General features: G+C 39.0%; 1 protein-coding gene across 1 annotated transcript; it reads right to left on the bottom strand.

The window, feature by feature from the left end:
* Positions 1 to 1690: 1690 nt before the first annotated feature.
* On the bottom strand, positions 1691 to 9372 carry CD274 (CD274 molecule). Its single transcript, XM_064641634.1, has 7 exons — positions 8673 to 9372; positions 7682 to 8035; positions 6933 to 7214; positions 5613 to 5723; positions 4690 to 4740; positions 3694 to 3759; positions 1691 to 2747 (listed from the first exon to the last, which is right to left on the bottom strand). The coding sequence occupies exons 1-7, from the start codon at positions 8725 to 8727 to the stop codon at positions 2725 to 2727; spliced, it is 942 nt and encodes a 313-aa protein (XP_064497704.1). The 5' UTR covers positions 8728 to 9372; the 3' UTR covers positions 1691 to 2724.
* Between the last annotated feature and the right edge of the window lie 9436 nt (positions 9373 to 18808).

Here is an 18808-nt window from a genome sequence, read left to right as displayed (position 1 = left end):
GTAATTGTTATTAGCAAACGCATTCATATTCTACAAAATTAAGTGCCACATCACAAAACAGGCCACCAGAATGGTTCATAGTCACATTTTTCAAATGAATGAATCCTGAACTCAAATACCAATAAGCCAGTTTAGACTGTGCAAATGAACCAGGCTTTTATGAGCACTTTTGGAAATCTTATAAGGCCTGGCCATTAGGAAGCAAAATGCAGCTTACTGAAGCTAAACCTGGTCTATCTTCCTGCTGGATGTTATTTTTCCAGATATCCAGAAACGCTGAAGTAGCACATAAACATTTTTAACTGAAGGAAAAAATACTATCACACATATAGTGCTTAACTACATTTTTATGTTAGGATAGGAAGAATTTTCTCTTATCTAGTTCTCATGACATACATTTGTTGTACTTTCACTTAGGTGTATATTCTCCCTCTGTCATGAGTGGAAAATAACTGAGCTGAAAGCTCTCATGGCATTGGAGGATAAACATGTGGGCCTGTCTCCCTGTATTCATAATAACAAAGCCGAGGGACTTGGCTTATCCTAGAAGCTTAATTTGGAAAGTTACTAAAATTAGATTAGACAAGGTCTGGTTCATATTCCAGAGAAGTATAAAGTACAGCTTATTTAGAGAGGACAGCTCTTTTCACCTTATCTGTTATTCACCACACATGCTGCTTTTCTAGGGAAGGAGCAAAATTTCACACTTCCCATCAACCACTCAGGAACTCAACCACTGTTATTTTAGAGGTTGGGGTTTAGCTACAGAATTTAAAGCTACATTTTTGTCCTCTCATTTCATTATCATATTCATCTGATATACAGCATTTTCAACAGTAACTTAACCTTTCTCCTGCGGGGAAAAGAGAAATGCAACAGTTCTTTTTGTTTGGTGGAGTTTGATAAAGACATAAAATTCAGTTCCATGACACTATGTTCCATGTGAACATGGAACATGACACTATGTTGCAGTTCCACGCACTAACAGCACTTCTTTGCAAAGGCTGATAATAACTAAAAGGAGCAGACTTCTACTTTATTATGCACACAGCTATTGCAATCTCAAAGAGAAAGTAGAAAATTAAGGGGTTAGGTTGTCTGGAAGGGAAATCACTTATGTGGTGGTGTGATTCTATATTTGTGTGTTGAGGAGAGTCAGTGCTTTGTATACAAATGGCCCTGACATTTCCAAAACCATTTTTGCACTCTGTGGACAACTGAAAATTGGCTATCACCTTCAGTGACACCCAGACTACGGCCTCAAAAAGTGTGCGGGGAAACAGGAGGGGGTGTTCAATGGCAAGAATTAGTATATCAATATGCAAGCTCTGCAATGAATTAAGGAAATTATAGTAATTGTTTTTCTTAACTGGGGTCTACCAACTCCACTATGGTTATATGATGCATTTTTCTATCATACTATATATCCTACAGCTCGCTGAGATATAGTAAACACAACCTTACATTAGCTAGATTGAATAGTGCCAGCAGTGAAACCCTGGGCTGAGGACTGTGTTCACATTCTTAGGACTGCACAACAAACTTATTTTAAACAGAAAAATAATAGCCAAATCCAATGAGATTCCAGTTCTCCATCATCTCTTCTTTGTGGGAGCCATCAGCAGGATGACACAGGTGTAGACACTCTTCCACACTCAAATCTTGCATTTTTATTTTCCCAGAAAAAGTGCAGGAGTGCTTACTCTACGTACTTACAAGTCAAGGAGAGCAGGGAAAAACAGAATAAAAACAAAACTTGTTTTATTAAAAAAAATATAATTCTGAATATCATTGTAATAAATAATTTTCACCTCTGTATGACCGCCCCAAAAAAGTTACGTATCTAGCAAAATGTAACATAACAATAACTTAAGAAATGGGATCCAGGAGCATGTTTCCTATGCATTTCTGAAGTAATCACATATATCACATGTATTTCATGTCCTAGAAGTAAGAAGGTTTTCTTTCTTCTATTCCCAAGATGAAGAAAAAAGCCTCCAAAACAAGAGCTCTTCTTTCTGAAGGTCTAAACAGTTGCATTATCCCCAAATTGTAAATCAGGAAAGTAATGAGCAGTAATCAAGTAGTGCCAGATATATTACAAGGAAATTTAATTACCAAAACACTTTTAAGAGGAAGAGATCAAAAAGCTCAGTATTATTTAATTTCTAAACCATAGTTGCCAAGAGGGTTACAGCACTTTTTTAGGCTTAGCTGTGAGTAATCTGTATTTTAAGGACAGAAAATGCCCTGTATGTATGGCATCTTGTCTTGTTGTACCGTTATCTTTTATGAGGATCACAGTAATGAAAAAATTCTTTAAAAGCTAGAAAACAAAATCTCTGCAGGAAATTGAGAGCTCAGGTGAGGAAGGAAAAAAAATATCCAGAAGATGACCTATCAAGAACTAGCTATGAAGTTCATAGCTAGACCTAAGTTGCTTTACCTTAAAGACATTTTCAACGAAACTCGTAAGGTAGAAACTTGGATATTTAAATAAATACCTCAATATCTAGTTCCATATACAGACACCTGAATGCAAGGACTTTTTATGTTATAATTATTTTAACTTCATTGCATTTTTCCCAAGTTACAACAATTAGAAGATCGCCATCACACAATAAAAACAAAAAATTAATATCCCCTTCAATAGATAGAACATAGAATATCCAAGCTGTCAAGTCTTCACCACAGAGGAAAAAATTCTTTCCCTGCTTTCTCTGTCTAGGTCTTCTCAATTTGCATATCTGTAAAAGGAAGAATTACATAATATAATTATCAAATTACTGAATGATGAAGTCACAAAACAATTCATGGGTTTGGGCCTCTTTCCTAGAGTTTGGAGGTAACAAAAAAATGTCCTCCATTGTCTAAATTAAAGACCTAAATGAAATTAATTAAATGATCAAACAGAAGAAGAAGATGATCGTGGGAGGAAATGAAATAGTGGGAAGTGCTCTTTAGTAAATATAGTGAAATTGCTATTGCTTATGTTCCCCTTTCTTTTAAAAGCTTTTCAAATTCTTTCAAATGCATTCATGCTTTATCTCTTAATATCAGTAGCAGCATATACCTGAGCCCTAACTCTTTGACTTGGAGATCTATACCTGCAGGACCTGCAGGCTTATCTGTAAGTTTACTGCAGCGAAGTAGCAGGGAAGGATTTGGGATGTAATTAATGCAAGTGCTTTAGAAATCAGCAAGAACATAAAAGAAAAACCTCAATAATTTCACCCATACCACTGTTCCATACCAAAGTATGTTTCAGAGATTTCAGAAATTTGGTCATACATTTTCTTGCTTTGCCAAGACATAATTTCGCAGTTTGAGACTTGCTCAAGTGGCTGTGACAGGTTACTGTCTCCTTCCCCACTGTGTGTGAACAACTGTTTCTATAGCAAAAGCGTGAACTAGAAAAATAGACTGATTTTGGCTATAACTCCACATCACATTTCCTTTGTATATCCTTTCTATTTTAAAAACCAGATTCATTATTTGATGTAACAAACTGTACACAATGAGTTATGACAGTGAGTTTGTAAGACAAAGAATGGGAGGTTGTATTTCTTTTGAAGGCTCTGTCTTTTGAAACAAGGGAGTAAATAAATCAGCCATGAATCAAGGCTCCAATGACCATGGATGATTTGTGCTGTGTATAACTTGCTATTTTTTCCTTTTGTTATTTATACTTACATTTCAGCTCTCTGTCTTCAAAAGAAGCATCTCTGGAGTCATGTGTATCCTTATCTTTTGATAGATCTTTAAGCAAACAACATACATACAGACAGTGAGCATAGCTTAAACTTTTCAAATAGTGATAAATTCCTTTGCCCAGGAATTGAGTGACTTAAATGCAGAGCAGGAGAACAGATTAACACCAAAATCTGTGCTCATTTCGGCAAGTATTCTCAGGAGAGGTTTTCTTAGGAAAAACCCAAACTGCCAGTATGGATTAATTTTCACACAGCAGTCTAATTCGAGGTGGTCTCCAAAAAAAAGCATACAACAAATTAAAAATAAATCAACCAATAGCCATCATGAGAGACAACAAAATTATTTTAATCTCTTCTCTCCCACCGTAATCTCTTCACTCTTTCCTTCATTTCTCACTGTCACAGTGCTACCAGCCTTTCACTGAGCTTCACTCATAAATAGCACCAGTATCCCAACATGAGGAAAAAGAAACTGTTAGGGAAGCTAAAGCTTTTTCTGGTGTTTCTCTCAACAGGGCCAAACCCTCTGTCATGAATGTTGTGACAAAGACCTTCAAATGCACACTGTAATAATGCAGAAAACACAGGACCATCCCAACATGGTTCAAATTGCAGACAGGGTTTGCACATCAGGATGTGACACCATCCTGAGGTATAAGTTCCAGGGACCATGTCCCATCCTACTGCAGACTTTCCAACACAGAGCATACCATTCTGTCCTTTTCTTGTTCATATCAGGAATGCATCTGCTCCTGGAATAAGTATGCTTTTCTTTCATATTTTCCTTTCAATAAGCTGACATAGTAATGAAAAGCCACTCTTCACTTGTAATTTATAAGTGTTACATAAATAGTAGAAAAGCAAAATCAAAGTTGAATTTAAATCTCCATTTGGTTATCACCATTACAAAGTACATTCTCAAGCAATTATTTCCACAAGAATCACACTGAGATAGATTTATGCCATATGTACATACTTGTTATTGATGAACTCAACACAGGTGTTCTGTTGTCCTTATTTGCTCTAGCTGAAAAAAAATAAAAGAGAAAAAATTCAATAAGAAAACAAAATACTTACTTTAGATCTAATGGAGGGCTTAAGCACACTGGTGGGAGGGGCACATTTAACACAGTGTAATCATTGTTTCTCAAAACACTAAATTTCTTCAAAGACTTTGAAATAAATTCTTTAGTGGCCCCAGTCTGTCCATTTCCTTTCCTAGTTCCTAAGCCAGAACTCCATTGATTCTATACATTTACATCACTGGAAAATACTTGTTCAAAACCTAGCAAGTGACACGAAGCCTGAGACGGAATATTCCCTCTTGTGAAAAAATCTTTCATACTTAACACCTTGGACATATAGCTTCCTATGCAGCCCACAGTTTTTACAGTATTTTGGCCAGAATAAAGGCATATGCAGAATTCCTAACAATTGGATCACTTGAAAAAACACTCACAGTTCAGTGACATTTTTCAGAGAATGCAGGGGAAAAAAGCCCTAAAAAACCTCCAGTGCCCTGCTTGCTAACAGCATTCTGATCCCCAGTCAAGAGGGGGGACCCAGAATAGGAAACTTCCATTTTCAGTGGGTGAATAAACTGCACTTCAAAGTTTGAATAGATTAGACATTAAACTTACTGCTCTACATCATCTGTAAGAAAAATTAACAGGACAAGTGGTTTGTGAAGAGCTGATAACCTGTTCCATTCTGTTAACTTGCTAGTATTTAACTAAGTCCAATAAAAAAAGAGAAATCGTTTATGTGGTAAAAAATTTAGTGATTTCTTGACAAAAGATCTAAGGCAGACTTTTATTCTCTCATTCCACCTCAGTGAGGATGAATTAACAGAACAGATTGATAATAGCTGAGATGTTCTAAAATAAATAATTTGAATACCTTTTCTTATGCAGAACATAAATAGAAGCCCTGATCCAACAAAAGCGGTAGTAATGAGAGTTGCTCCAACAAAGCGTCTGCTCTCGGTCCACAGAATGCCATCAGGTGCATCTTCAAGAAAAAGAAGTGGGGGATAAGACATTACATAATTGCATGAGCCCCTCCCTTTTGCTTTCATTTTCACAATATTAATTTTGCTATGAGCAATTCAGATATGATAACAGCATTATAGATTGTGTCTATGGTCAGGTGCTCATGACACACTTAACCACACTTTTGTTCAAATAAAGGAAAAAAAAGATGGAATATATTAATATTTATCTTTGTTTCCTGCATGACATGTGATAGTGCCTTTGATTCTCATCACACATCTTGCTTGTCAGCAAGGATCTGTTATATCTAGTTTAGTTTCCCATCAAGACTAAAGGAAAAAGCTAATTGAGAAAGAGAACAGAAAGTCCCTTTCATCTGGTAAGGCTCTGAATGCAAAGGATAAGTGGTCTCCTTGAATCCCAAAGGCTTTTCTTGTTAAAAACAAACTTGCCCATTGAAAGGATGACTTGGCTTTCTCACTCTTGCCTGCCTGTTTTCAACTCTTGTCAGGCCCAAAAAGCATGCCAGCACAGGTGTTATTAAAACTAGGTTATGAACAGGAACAGGGGAACGACCTGACAGTAACAGTCTGATAAACAGTAATATTGTTGTTTGAGTCTCCAATCTGGTTGAAAGCATATCAGGCTACAATGCAGAGAAGAATAATCAAAAGCAAAAGCAGTAGGGATGCAGCCCAGGTAAAAGGTCTAATGAGAAACTGTATAGGTCTTGTCCATTCATGCATTTTCCTTCAATACAGACTTTATGAGGAAAAAAAATCTGTGTACAGTTAGTTAGTTACATTTAAATATGCTCAAAGCAAAGGCTGTAATGGCAAGAAAAGATCATATTGTTCTAATTTATTTGACAGTAATCATCAGCAAAATAGAATATTCTTGGAAGATGAGTTTAATTTATATGAGAGAGTTTTATTTCCAGTCTCTGAGCTATATGTCTCTCAAATAATGAAACTTTTTTAACATTCAGACTGGATTTTCATATAACTGCAGGTCATGCAAAATTCCTGTCCTTGAATTCTGACCACACATTCAAATGAACATGTCAGTATGATGGAAGTGTATATTAATAACAAAACAACACAGGTATTTCTTTTTAGACTTTTCAAAATTAGATAGGAAAGAAAAACAAATTATGGTTGATTCAACTGGGACAAAATTACATAGCACCTTGAAGTGTATTACTATTAATGAAATTTAGAAATGTTACCTGCTATGTGTAAAATGGCAGATGTATTTTCTTGCAGCTCTTTATTCCAGAATATACAGTAAAATATCTCATCAATTCTGCTTTTGATTGTAAGGGTACTTGTCACACGATACAACTGGTCCCTTCCAGTTTGATAACTTGTGTTTGCCTTATCAGTCAAATCTTCATAGTCTCCATTTTGCCATATCACTTCAGCTTCTGGGTATCCTTCAGACTGGCATGTCAACTTCCATTCATTGTGTCCTGTGCTCACCACTCTTTGGGTTATAGTTCTGTAAGGAGCTAAACAGATGGAAGAAAATGATTACTAGAAGGAAGCTGGAAGAACAGCATATATTAAATGCAAGACACCTTTTCTGTATCCCCAACCCTCAGGGTCAAGTTTCAGCTTGGATTTTGCAAATAGTACCCTTGACACGAAAAGTAAATATCATTACTGTGTCTGTAACTGGAGGTACAGGATTTATTACAATTTTGATGCTGTTTAGAAAAGTGCACTAGATTTATGGTCTTTGTACTGTCTAAACGGTTTTGAAACACCATTCCTCATTGGGGAAATAAAGGACAGAGCATGGATTCAACCTAAACAGAAACACTAAATTATACAGCTGCATAAGCACTATCAGGCAACTCCTGTCTCTGGAGAGGGTTCTTTAACTACTAATCTGGATGTGTCTTACTTCAGGGTCTCCTCTGAAATCTTTTAGCAGTATCAGAGAGTATTGAACATCTGGTAGTAGTACACTCACCCTTAACTTTCAGGTGGATTGTCTTGTAATCAGCTCCCCTATAGCCAATAATACAGTGGTAGGTCCCTGCATCTCTGAGCTTCACATCAGTGATCTGAAGGAGAGACTGTCCCAAGTTCAGATTCTCTTTCAGCAATTTTATTCTTCCCTTAAAGTCACTGTGCTGACCCTTCAAGTCTTCCTTTCCTCTGACAAGTATATAAACCAGCTTCTTTAACTCATCTTTTTTTTCCCAGCTGATATTTAAATCTCCAAACTTTAATTTCCCATTCACTGGAAATGTGCATTCCATGGTCACATTGTTCCCATGTTCCACAATGTAGAGTGACTGAGGAGCTTCAACAGTGAATAAAGCTGAAAAATAAAATTTGGAAGAAAACTTAATTTTTCAATAATAAGCCTAATCTTTGAAGTCATGTCTTACCATATCCATAGGAAATTTTAAGGACCAAAGTATCTGCTCTGTTCTGAAAAGTTAAACATTTTGGCATGCACTTGTATGAGTCTGGGACAAATTGGGCTACTTATACCTTCAGACACCTGCTTTGTGCATAAACACAGTGTGATGCTTTACTAAAAATAGTTGACTGTGTGTACAGAGTCCCTCAGCTGTTGCTTTCAGAACATTGCCATTGTTACAGGCAACCGTTAGTGCCTAGGAATGTTATACACAAATGTTTTTGGTTTTACACACAATGCTAAAGAATACCCAACAATTCCCAGGTTTTACGGTGCCAATAATACCTTTTGTGTAGTGCAAAAGGTGCCTTGTCTGAAATGGTGTCTATGCTGGATCACTGACAGAGATTTCAACCTGGCCCCATATGAAAATGCATATATCTAGTTTAATGTAAAAGCATGCTGAGACCTTTTTATTTAAAACATTAAGGAAAAAAAGCCAAATGGTGAAGGAACACTGAGGGATTAACATTTCTGTGGTTATACATGGAAGGAAAACACAGTCAAACAGTTCTACAACTTGGCTTCTTACCATTGAGGAAATTCCAGTAGAATAAAAATATATACAAAAGTAAAGGCCGTTCCATGATGTAGATGGAACCTAAAATCAGAAAATAATAGGCACAGACAAATATAAATACCTACTCATTTTCTAACTTGCGCTGTAAAATACCTTTGATAGTCAGTCCACACAAAGAACTGGGCAGAAGGCACTGAATTCCACTCTAGTTGAAAACAGGACAAAATTGCACCCAGTAGGTAATCAGGTAGAAAGCTTCCTGCTGCATGGGTCCAAAACCCATGGGAAAACCAACTTATTTTATTTGCTTTAAACATCTGTCCTTCAATATAGCAAAACATATGTTTTATCACTACCTGTCAAATAGTAAATACGTACTCACAAATACCCAATTTTTTCCCTAACTGTAGCAGGGAGTGTTGCTCCTAGTAGGAGGAGAATGAAGGAATTCTCTATATGCATTCACTGGAGAAAATAGAACTTGGTTCTTTCCCACCTCTTTGCCTTATTTTAACATACTGTGAACACACCCTCCTTTCTACCCTGGTCTCACAGTACTTATCATTAGGCTTGCAAAATTACATATACTGTGAAAATAATTCATGCAGTAGTTAATAACACGTATTTACACAATAGTGCCTTTGTAAAACAGTGACAAAAAGAGTCAGCCTACAAGCAGAATCTATTTTATTGAATTTCTGCTGCTTTACCTCTGAACATGTAAATTATTTCAATTTTCTGACAGAAGTTTTCCCCCTCTTTACTGACATAGGTTTTATACGCCTATACAACACTTTCATATTATAAAATGTTTATTAATGTCAATTCATACACTTAACCTTCGCACACCCACAGTGTGTATTTTAAGTCAGAACAATACCAGTATCCAGCACTGCCATAATTTTACAAATTACTGCCAAGAAAAATTCAAACTCACTGTAATGGAAATCTTTCATGAATATGGAAAACTGTAGGATTTTATCTAAATAAAGTCCTAATTTTGGATACCCAGACAGCTACAAAAATAAGGAAAGATTGGCTTCAACTGTTTTCTAGTGGTAGTTTCAGAATTTGCATAAGAAATTAGACAACTGCATGCTCATCACATTTCCTAATCAATGAAATTCTATCTGCACCACGACTCTTAGCCATAACCATTTTTGATAAGATAGTTGATCTTCTTTCTCTGATTGTCAACTTTAAGATGATTATAAGGTGACAATATTGTCCTGAATCATAAGACACCTGTGCCTTTACAATGTTGTGGCTTAAGGGAATTAGAGTCCTCATAAGAATTTGATTCAAGCTACTTCTTCTCCTCTCATTGCTGCTGTCTGATCCCAATAGCTAGTTTGCAGAAGGCAAAATATAAGGAGCTGAGGAAGGGATCTATCTAACACATTGTTAGGCAGATATGAGCAATTACAAAAGCATGTAATAAAGCAAAAATACAAAGATTCTCAGGGTGAAAGATCCAATTCATCAATAAATCTTAGGCTTTGTAGTGTGGTTAGCTACCAAATTCATTCCTAAGCCATTAGTGATGTCCTTGAAAGCACTAGCAAACTGCTCCCTAATTCTATGGGTTCCCAAGAGTTTCTGGGAGTTTACACTGGAGTTTACACAAGAGCTTACACTGGAATTCCTCCGTCATGATGCCACTGCGTGAGTCACAAGCACTCCAGACCACCAACTAAGCTCCAAAGTAAAGCTTCTCATACAAGACAGAGGCATACTGATCTCACAGGTGTGCCATGGTCACACTTACTCTGGACACAAGCCTGCAGAAGACTAAGTCACCGGCATTGGGTATTGGTGTGCATTCCACATGTTGGAATGACCAAAGCTGTAGCACACTCAGACCCAAAATACTTTCTACTTTTTTTTTTCTTCTTTTTTAAGTAGAGGCTGTAGACTGCAAAGAACAAAGTAGACTTCTCAAAACAGTAGACTGCTTGTAACAAACATCATGTGCACTACATTCATGATACCTACACCCACGCATGCAACCTAAATCCACCTTTTTGTCAGGAAATCTGAATGCTGGCATGAACTTCAGGAGAGGTGTTTTGATTAACTCATGGAAGACATATGACAGGTTAGCTTTTATGGTTCTAAGACCCATGTTTATGTCTTGCAATTGCTGAAATTTAATTATTGTGCTTTCTTTCACTGTAGAGAAAAACAAGCCTTACAAGACAAAAAAGAAGTATGACTATTACTTACAAATTTCCTCAAGACTGAGAAAGTCTGCTGCTGTACTCAATTTTTCCCTTTCAGAGAGAAAAAAAGTAGGTCCAGGTAAAATCCAGATGCGCATGAAAAAAACCTCACTGCATTACAAAACCTTCTACAGAACAATGCTGAGGCAGAAGGATCCTCTGACTGGATGGGTTGAAGCAGTTTGAAACCTTGATGCCAATCAAAGCTCTCTGCCAAAGCTATCAGCTTGCTATTTTTCTTACAGTACCTACCACAATTCCCCTTCTCTCCTCCTGGAGCTTCCAACAACTATGGCAAATAGTTTGATAAAAGCAAAATGTATTCACTGTGCAAAATGCTCTTCCGTATTGCTGCTGTATGTTTCCTTCACAATCAAGTAAAGAAGACAGGAAAAACAGAACTACTAGTCAGAAAACTTCATGTGAGAGAACTTAAATGTTGATGTAACTCCACCTACTTCTTTAAGAAACTTCCCCATTATTGGAAAATTCCCCACGAGGGAAAATTCTATATTGCTAACAGTGACTCTGTAACCAGAGACAGTAATGTTAGGAAAATTAGTACCTAAAATACAGTATTAATCTCAAGCAGTGGCAAACAGCTGCTAACAATGACTAGAAATTTCTACAGAACTTACTCATGTCTTTAAAGGTCATAGGGATAAGAATAATGTAGGACGAACAGGAATATTGGGAAGAGCATTTGCCTACTCTCCTCTGGTGAGGACAGATACTCTCTTTCTCCAGGATTTGAGCACAGTGAAGGCCCCTTGCCTTGCTACTGTGTAGTGAAAGTTGTTAAGCCTATGCACCAGCTTAGCAAAAAGCAGGGAGCACTGTCTTTTTAATTATCTTGGTTCTAGAAGTCATTTGAGAATATAGAAAAATCCCAGGTATCAGAAGCCAAAGGAGGTACTCACATTACCTTGTGGACTGCAGTGGGAGAACCAGGTGCACAAAATACAGCTTCAAACTTATGCTTCAGTGTAAGCTCACCCACTTAGATTCTCCTTGCATATCTCAAAAAAGGGTTGAGGTTCTCAGAAGAGTTAAAATACTGTGAAATGACCGCTGAAAAGTGTTTTCTTCTTTATACTTGACAGCCCACTCACTGTATCTGTCATGGAAGCAAAAACACGTAATACACAAAACTGGTTAGAGTTAACCTTTTTAATTGATGTGTGAGATGAACAGGGGAACAGTGGTATATAAAATAGCTCAATGTAACATTTAGGTTCTCACAACCTGAAACTACCTTAGGAGGTTGAGGGGGTGGATTTCCGCAATAGGTGAGACCGATGAATATTAATTTCTACTGATTTTTTTGTGTGTGTGTGTGCTTAAAAATAGGCTTCATGATATTGTCTCAGAAAAAAAACATGCAACAAAGAGACAAGGAAACACATTTGTAAAATACTGTGAGACCACAGAAGCCACTAATGTAGCTACCTTTCAATGTTGGGAATTTAGTTTCTGCTTTTTCTTTACTTGCCTTGAGGTCATGGGGTTGCTTTTTCCATTTAAGCGTTTAGCAGCAAATAAAAGACCGGGGCAGATGGAGTTTTGTTCGGTTATTTTTGCTTGTTTAATTTTGCTTCATACGCACACACTCATATACATACACACACACATCTACATGCACACAAACACATTTTACAGTACCGTTCTGTACAGCAGCTGGTGAGGTTTGTTTGGTTTGTTATTTTTTTACCTGTTATGCAAAAAGTTTCCCAGAGAGCTACCTCAGTCCTGCCTGTCACCGGGCATTCCCAACCAAAGCAAGGGCTTTCGGGGAGAACGTGAGGGGGAAGGATCCGGCGGCCTTGGACGCCTCACGGGGGGATGCGCTCCGTACAGCACCGGGATAGGGCTCCCACTACCGACAGCCCTGCGATTCCCTGAGCTGCGGGCCGGCTTCTCGCTGCCTTGCGGCTCCTCCTATGTGGCGGCTCCCTCGGCCCAGCCGCCGGTGGGTCACACCCCGGCCCCGAGCCGGTTCTTCCCTGGCTGCCCCCGCTGCGAGTTCACCGCCGGCTGCGGCCCTTCGCGGAAAGCCGCCCCGAAAAACCCCGGCGCTGTGTTCCTAAACCTCGCTTCAGCCGGGGCGGGACACGGAGTGCGGGCGGTTTGTCCATTCTTGAGAGACGGGGATTGTAGAAAACAAAACCAAAAGCAGCACTGACACCGTCTCCCGGCTTGTTCCTTTCTCTTCCCTTATCAGGAAGAGACGTACTGGGAGCGAGCCGCATGGCTCATCGGTCAGGCACCTGGCTGCGTGCTTTCGGTTTTTCTTTCTTTCTTTTTAGGATGGTGAAATCATATTGTTCACTTCCCAAATGGATGGCTTGCTACTTAGGTGGCGGATGACTGTGTCAAAGGATGGGAATGTGGCTGATGATACAGCATCCGTGATACCTGTAAAGTCTGGGAGCTATGTCCTGCTTCTCCAGGGACAAAGAAGCAATTCAACTTTATTTAATAGCTCTGTTCCTGTCCACTTAAAGATCCTGCTGAGGGATAAAACTCCAGTTTAATAACCTGATAATACAATCTGGGAATATAGTGTGGTATAGGATTTCTTTTATGAGATAATACTTCTTATGTTATAATTCTAATAAGGTCTCTGCCATAACTTTTCCAAAAGAAAGCAACCCTGAAATAAGAATGTTGCTCAAGACATTACCAAAGAACCAAGGAGCCATTGTGAGAAGTTTACTCGTGAGTATATTTACAGGGTGGAATATAAAGCAAATACAAATTTGTAATGCATGGCAGCATCCAAGAGGCAGAGGTGTGTACTGAAAGAGGGGAAGGACGTCCAAACCCTTACGCTTTCTGTGCCCTAAGTATCAGGAAGGACATCTAAACCCCCCTGGTCTCTATGCCCTAAGTATCAGGTACTGCCACCCGCAACATGTAATTAATGGTTTTATAGGCTACAAGTGAGCCAGTGGTTGAGAAGCCACTGAAATCCCTACCTTGAAATCGTCAGGTTTTTTGTGGATATAGACAATGCTGTCGAGGTGTTTGACAAAGATTGGTTTGATTGGGTTCAAATCTTCCAAACCATATAACATGAGCCCCTCAGAGAAAAGGATGTGGAATGTTAGGTAATGCAATACAAGCTCCTCTGCACCCAGAGAGACAATGGGGTCCTGCTGCCCCAGCTGCTCCCAGGCCTTCACAGGGGATATCAGCACAATAGAGACCCATCTCCACAAGTGCAGAGAAGCACAGAAGCCTCAAGGCAGGTGGGAACTGAAATAAAGGACTCAAAGGAAGCTCATATTTTAATAAGCTTCAAATTTTTGAGCAATAAACATGACATTTGTAAATGGTAAATTTACTTATAAAGTTACTTCTAATACATAAAGTTACAAAACAGTCACAAACCCAGACAAAACAGGCACAAACCAGACTGAGAAGTTTCTTTACAGTAATAACAATTACTGCAAAAACATTCCCAGAATGAAGAGGAAGCTTCTAGTTTATGATAAATGCTTTAGTTAAGAAGATTAGATAACATGGGGACTTCCCCTGTAGCAAACAAAAAATGCTCTGTCACAGCTAAAGGTTTATCTTTGTCCCTATAGGTGCTTGGATTTTCAAAGTTTATGTCTAAATATATTCACACATTTCCTATTTTCAGAAGTTGAATAGTAAAACAAACCGTAAAAATCTTCAAGGAAGCAATCACCTTTTTTTTAAATTAACATAAGATATTAGAAATCTAAAATAAAAGTTATTGTCACAAGTTAAAAAAATAATTATCATGGGGTTAAAAATGTATTACAGTCATTTTTGTTTACAGTCAATAGACTTTTAGAATACTCAAGTGAATATGCTATGGTAAAACAAGGAAATTGGCTTGCTAAATACTATGAGTTTAGGGCATTGATCTTCATTTCTTTCAAACTATTTAACTGTTTTGATTGTTAGATTTTGAAATTTAATTTTGTAGATAATATTTTCAGTTCAATGGAATCAATCAGGCAAACTGATACAGGTGTAATCTATTTTCCATATTTTAATTCCACAGGCTATCTCTAGCATGATACTCTCTCTTCTTAATATGGATTTTGAAACTGAAGCAGTTAATGAATTGTCTTATACCTAAATCATTATGGTAAAATTCAAACTGATGCATCCAAGTGTACTACATATAAAGATAAGAGGAAGAGTGCTTGTTTTCTTTCAAATATTTCTTCTGGTTCTTATTCTATGTTCCTTTTTCTTTCTCGTAATGTAAAAATCACATTTAACTTATCCAATAGACAGCTGCATTGGCACAAATTATAATTATTTCCATTTTCAGTTTACTCTACTTTTTTGGTTAAGTGCCACATCCAAAATCTTCAAGACTTATTTATTTTTGGATGAACTTTTGTGGAGAAAATACATCTTATAATTTAAGTATTTTTTAAAAGGATGGCAAGAACAAAGGAGACATGACTGCCTGGCTAATGGCTGCCAGCTTGGCATTAGTACAAAATGTCTTTATGACTGCACATGGGTCTTCTGTAACAGCAGCACTACCTACAGCTTTCTGAAGTAATGAAATACTGCTTGCCTTCAGAAATACCAGCAATTTAACAGCACCATGTGTGCAGCAATATGTGATGCTGTCTGATTTTTTCTGTAATCTCCATATTATGACCTGACCAACTGGGAACTGGAACAGGACAGGCAATGTTCCGCAGTGTGGTGCCATGAATATTGACAACATAAGTGAAACCAGTAACTCAGTTCATGTGTGAAGCAGCAAGTGAGTATCAGCAAGGAGAGACAAGACCTGCAGCCGCTGTTGCAGATGGACTCCTCCCCAATGTCTGTAGTCTGGTGTGGCTCAAACCTGTCTCCCTTCTACATGCATAAACCACAGTAGCTTCTTATGCCCTATCGAAACTAGTTTCCATTCTCCTATGCTACTTCTTAAGTCCTTAATCCTTTCTCAAGAAACCAGTCCCATTTCCCTAGCAATCAGCCACAGTTCCTGCCCCCTCACTCCCCCTTCTCTATTCTTGTATTATCGAAATCTTCTGCCCCATTATCACAGAATATGCTGAGTTGGAAGGGACCCAAAAGGATCATCAAGTCCAACTCCTAGCACTACAACCATCCCCAGGAATCATACCCTGTGCCCTAGAGTATCATCCAAATGCTTCTCAAACTCTGTCAGGCTTGGTGGTGCTGTGACCACTTCCCCAATGAGCCTGTTCCAGTGCCCAATCACCCTCTAGAGGAAGAATCTTTTTCTAATAGCCAACCTAAAGCTCCCCTGACACAACTTCAGGCCATTTCCTTGGGTCCTGTCACTTGTCACCACAGAGAAGAGAACAATGCCTGCCTCTTTTCTTCCTCTCAGGAGGAAGATGTAGATGGCCATGAGGTCTCCCCTCAGTCTTCTCTAGACTGAACAGACCAAGTGACCTCACTATGTTAACCCCGCCACGGAAACCAGACCTCTGCAATACAGAGTCTACCAGAGCTGCAATATAGAGGTCTACTGCACTCTGAAATACTCTTCTGCTCAGTGGGTAGAGGTGGATGGTAACTTTGGTAACCTGCTTTGAAGGAAAATTTAATTCTCACAGATTTATCAGTGACAGACTCATAAATCACAATTTTCTCTGATGAAGTCTAATTGGAAATGTGGGGAACAATAAAAAGAGGTTTTTTCAAATACATTAATGGCAATAGGCATTATAGAAATATCATTGGTCCATTACAGGATGAAGATGGTCACTTCAAAAACAGGGACAGACACAAGAGAGAGGCGTTTAACACTCTCTTTGCCTCCATCTTCAACACGGATGACGGACCAAGGGTGTCTCATTGCCGAGTTAGAGGACCGTGACTGTGAGAACGATCAGCTCCCAATTGACCCTGAAATTGTGTGGGATCTGCTGCTCCAGCTGGATCCCTAGATCCGTGGATCTATGGAGCCTGATGGGATTCATCCCAGAATCATCAAAGATCTGGCTGATATCATTGCAAAACCTCTCCTGATAATTTTTTAGTAGTCTTGGGAATTGGAGAGGTCCCAGATGACTGAAAGCTGGTGAACATTGTCCAGATTTTCATGAAGGGCAAGAAGAAGGACCCTGGAAATTACATGCCTGTCAGTATCACTTCAGTGACTGGTAAAGCTATGGAGAAGATTGTTCTGGGAAGTATTGAAAAACTCCTGAAAGACAATGCAGTCATTTGTCACAGCCAGCACAGCTTCATGAGAGGAAATTCTGGCTTATCAGACCTGATTTCCTCTTATAACAAGATAACCTCCCTCCTTGATCAAGGGAAGGCAGTTGATGTAATCTTTTTGGATTTCACTACAGCTTTTGGTATGTGTCTCACAATATCCCTTCCGACAAAATATCCAGCACACAGCTGGATAAACACATCCCATGGTGGGTGAGCAATTGGCTCATGGGTCGAGTACATAGGGTAATAGTGAATGGGGTGACATCAGACTGGCAACCTGTCACTAGTGGGGTTCCACAGGGCTCCATCGTAGGCCCTGTGCTCTTCAATATCATAAATGACTTGCACACAGGACAGGAAGGGATACTAAGCAAGTTTGCAGATGGCATAAAACTCAGAGGAGCTGGTGACTCCCTCAAAGGCAGGGAGGCCCTGCAGAGAGACCTTGACAAGTTAGAGGACTGGGCAATCATGAGCGGTATGAAGTTTAACAAGGGAAAGTGCTGGATTCTGCACCTGGAATGGGACAGTCCTGGATGTTTGTACAGGCTGGGGAATGAGATGTTGGAAAGCAGTCCCACAGGAAGGGACCTGGAGGTCCTGGTCAATGTCAAGTTGAATATGAGTCAGCAGCGCCCTGGCAGCCAGGAAGGCCAACCGTGTCCTGGGGGGCATCAGACAAAGCATCGCCAGCTGGTCGAGGGAGGGGATTGTCCTGCTCTGCTTTGCACTGGTGTGGCCTACCTTGAATATTGTGTGCAATTATGGGCACCGCAATATAAGAAAGACATTAAGCTATTAGAGACCATCCAAAGGAGGGCAATGAAGATGGTGAAGGGCCTTGAGAGGAAGCCGTGTGAGAAGCAGCTGAGGTCATTTGGTGTGTTCAGCCTGGAGGAGACTGAGGGGAGACCTCATTGTAGTTTGCAACTTCCTCCTGAGGGGAAGAGGAGGGGTAGGCACTGATCTCTTCTCTGTGGTGACAAGTGACAGGACCCAAGGAAATTACCTGAAGTTGTGTCAGGGGAGCTTTAGGTTGGCTATTAGAAAAAGGTTCTTCCCCCTAATGGTGACTGGGCACTGGAACAGGCTCATCGGGGAAGTGGTCACAGCACCAAGCCTGACAGAGTTCAAGAAGCATTTGGACAATGCTCTCAGGCACATGGTGTGACTTTTGGGAATGGCTGCAGGGCAAAGAGTTGAACTCGGTGATCTTTTTGGGTCCCTTCCAACTCAGCATATTCTGTGATTTCTGTGATTCTGTAAAGAAATATCTGTCAGCGGCTGCCAGTGCAGTACTGCCATCTTACGCGGAACAGGAGTATAGCAAGAAATTTCTCCCCTGAAACTCTGCTGCATGAGAGACCCACGGAGAAATTAAATTCTTTTTCAATACTGTAAAAAGTCACAGGCATTTTCAAAATATCACTAAAAAAGTTCAAGTTCTTGGAAGGACTTGAAGTAAAAATGTTCAGAAATTTTCCGCAATAGAAAAACTATTACTTTTTCCTTACTTTTCTCTCACTTTTGCTGTGCTGATAAAAAAAAAAAAATAAAAAAAAAATAGGGAAAATGGGAAGATGGCTGTCTTCTCAGTCTCTCTTTTTTTTTCAAACCCAGAACTTTTTCAAAAATGTTTGCATTTAGAAAATAAGTATTAACAAGAACAATATTTGCAGGTCAAGACATTAGCAGATATAAGTATTTAAGTCATACTCACTA

Source organism: Pseudopipra pipra, chromosome Z (genome assembly GCF_036250125.1).
Source record: "Pseudopipra pipra isolate bDixPip1 chromosome Z, bDixPip1.hap1, whole genome shotgun sequence".
NCBI lineage: Eukaryota > Metazoa > Chordata > Aves > Passeriformes > Pipridae > Pseudopipra > Pseudopipra pipra.
Note: the sequence above shows the minus strand (reverse complement) of the source record. Positions and strands in the feature narration are given on the sequence as shown.

Bases quoted from the DNA above. Each gene is read 5' to 3' on its own strand.
- CD274 (XM_064641634.1), bottom strand. From the start codon at position 8,727: ATGGAACGGCCTTTACTTTTGTATATATTTTTATTCTACTGGAATTTC. The intron at 5,724-6,932 runs GTAACATTTCTA...TTTTTCTTGAAG, and splicing joins TGCCATTTTACACATAGCAG to ATGCACCTGATGGCATTCTG. The intron at 3,760-4,689 runs GTATGTACATAT...GTTTGCTTAAAG, and splicing joins GTTGAGTTCATCAATAACAA to ATCTATCAAAAGATAAGGAT.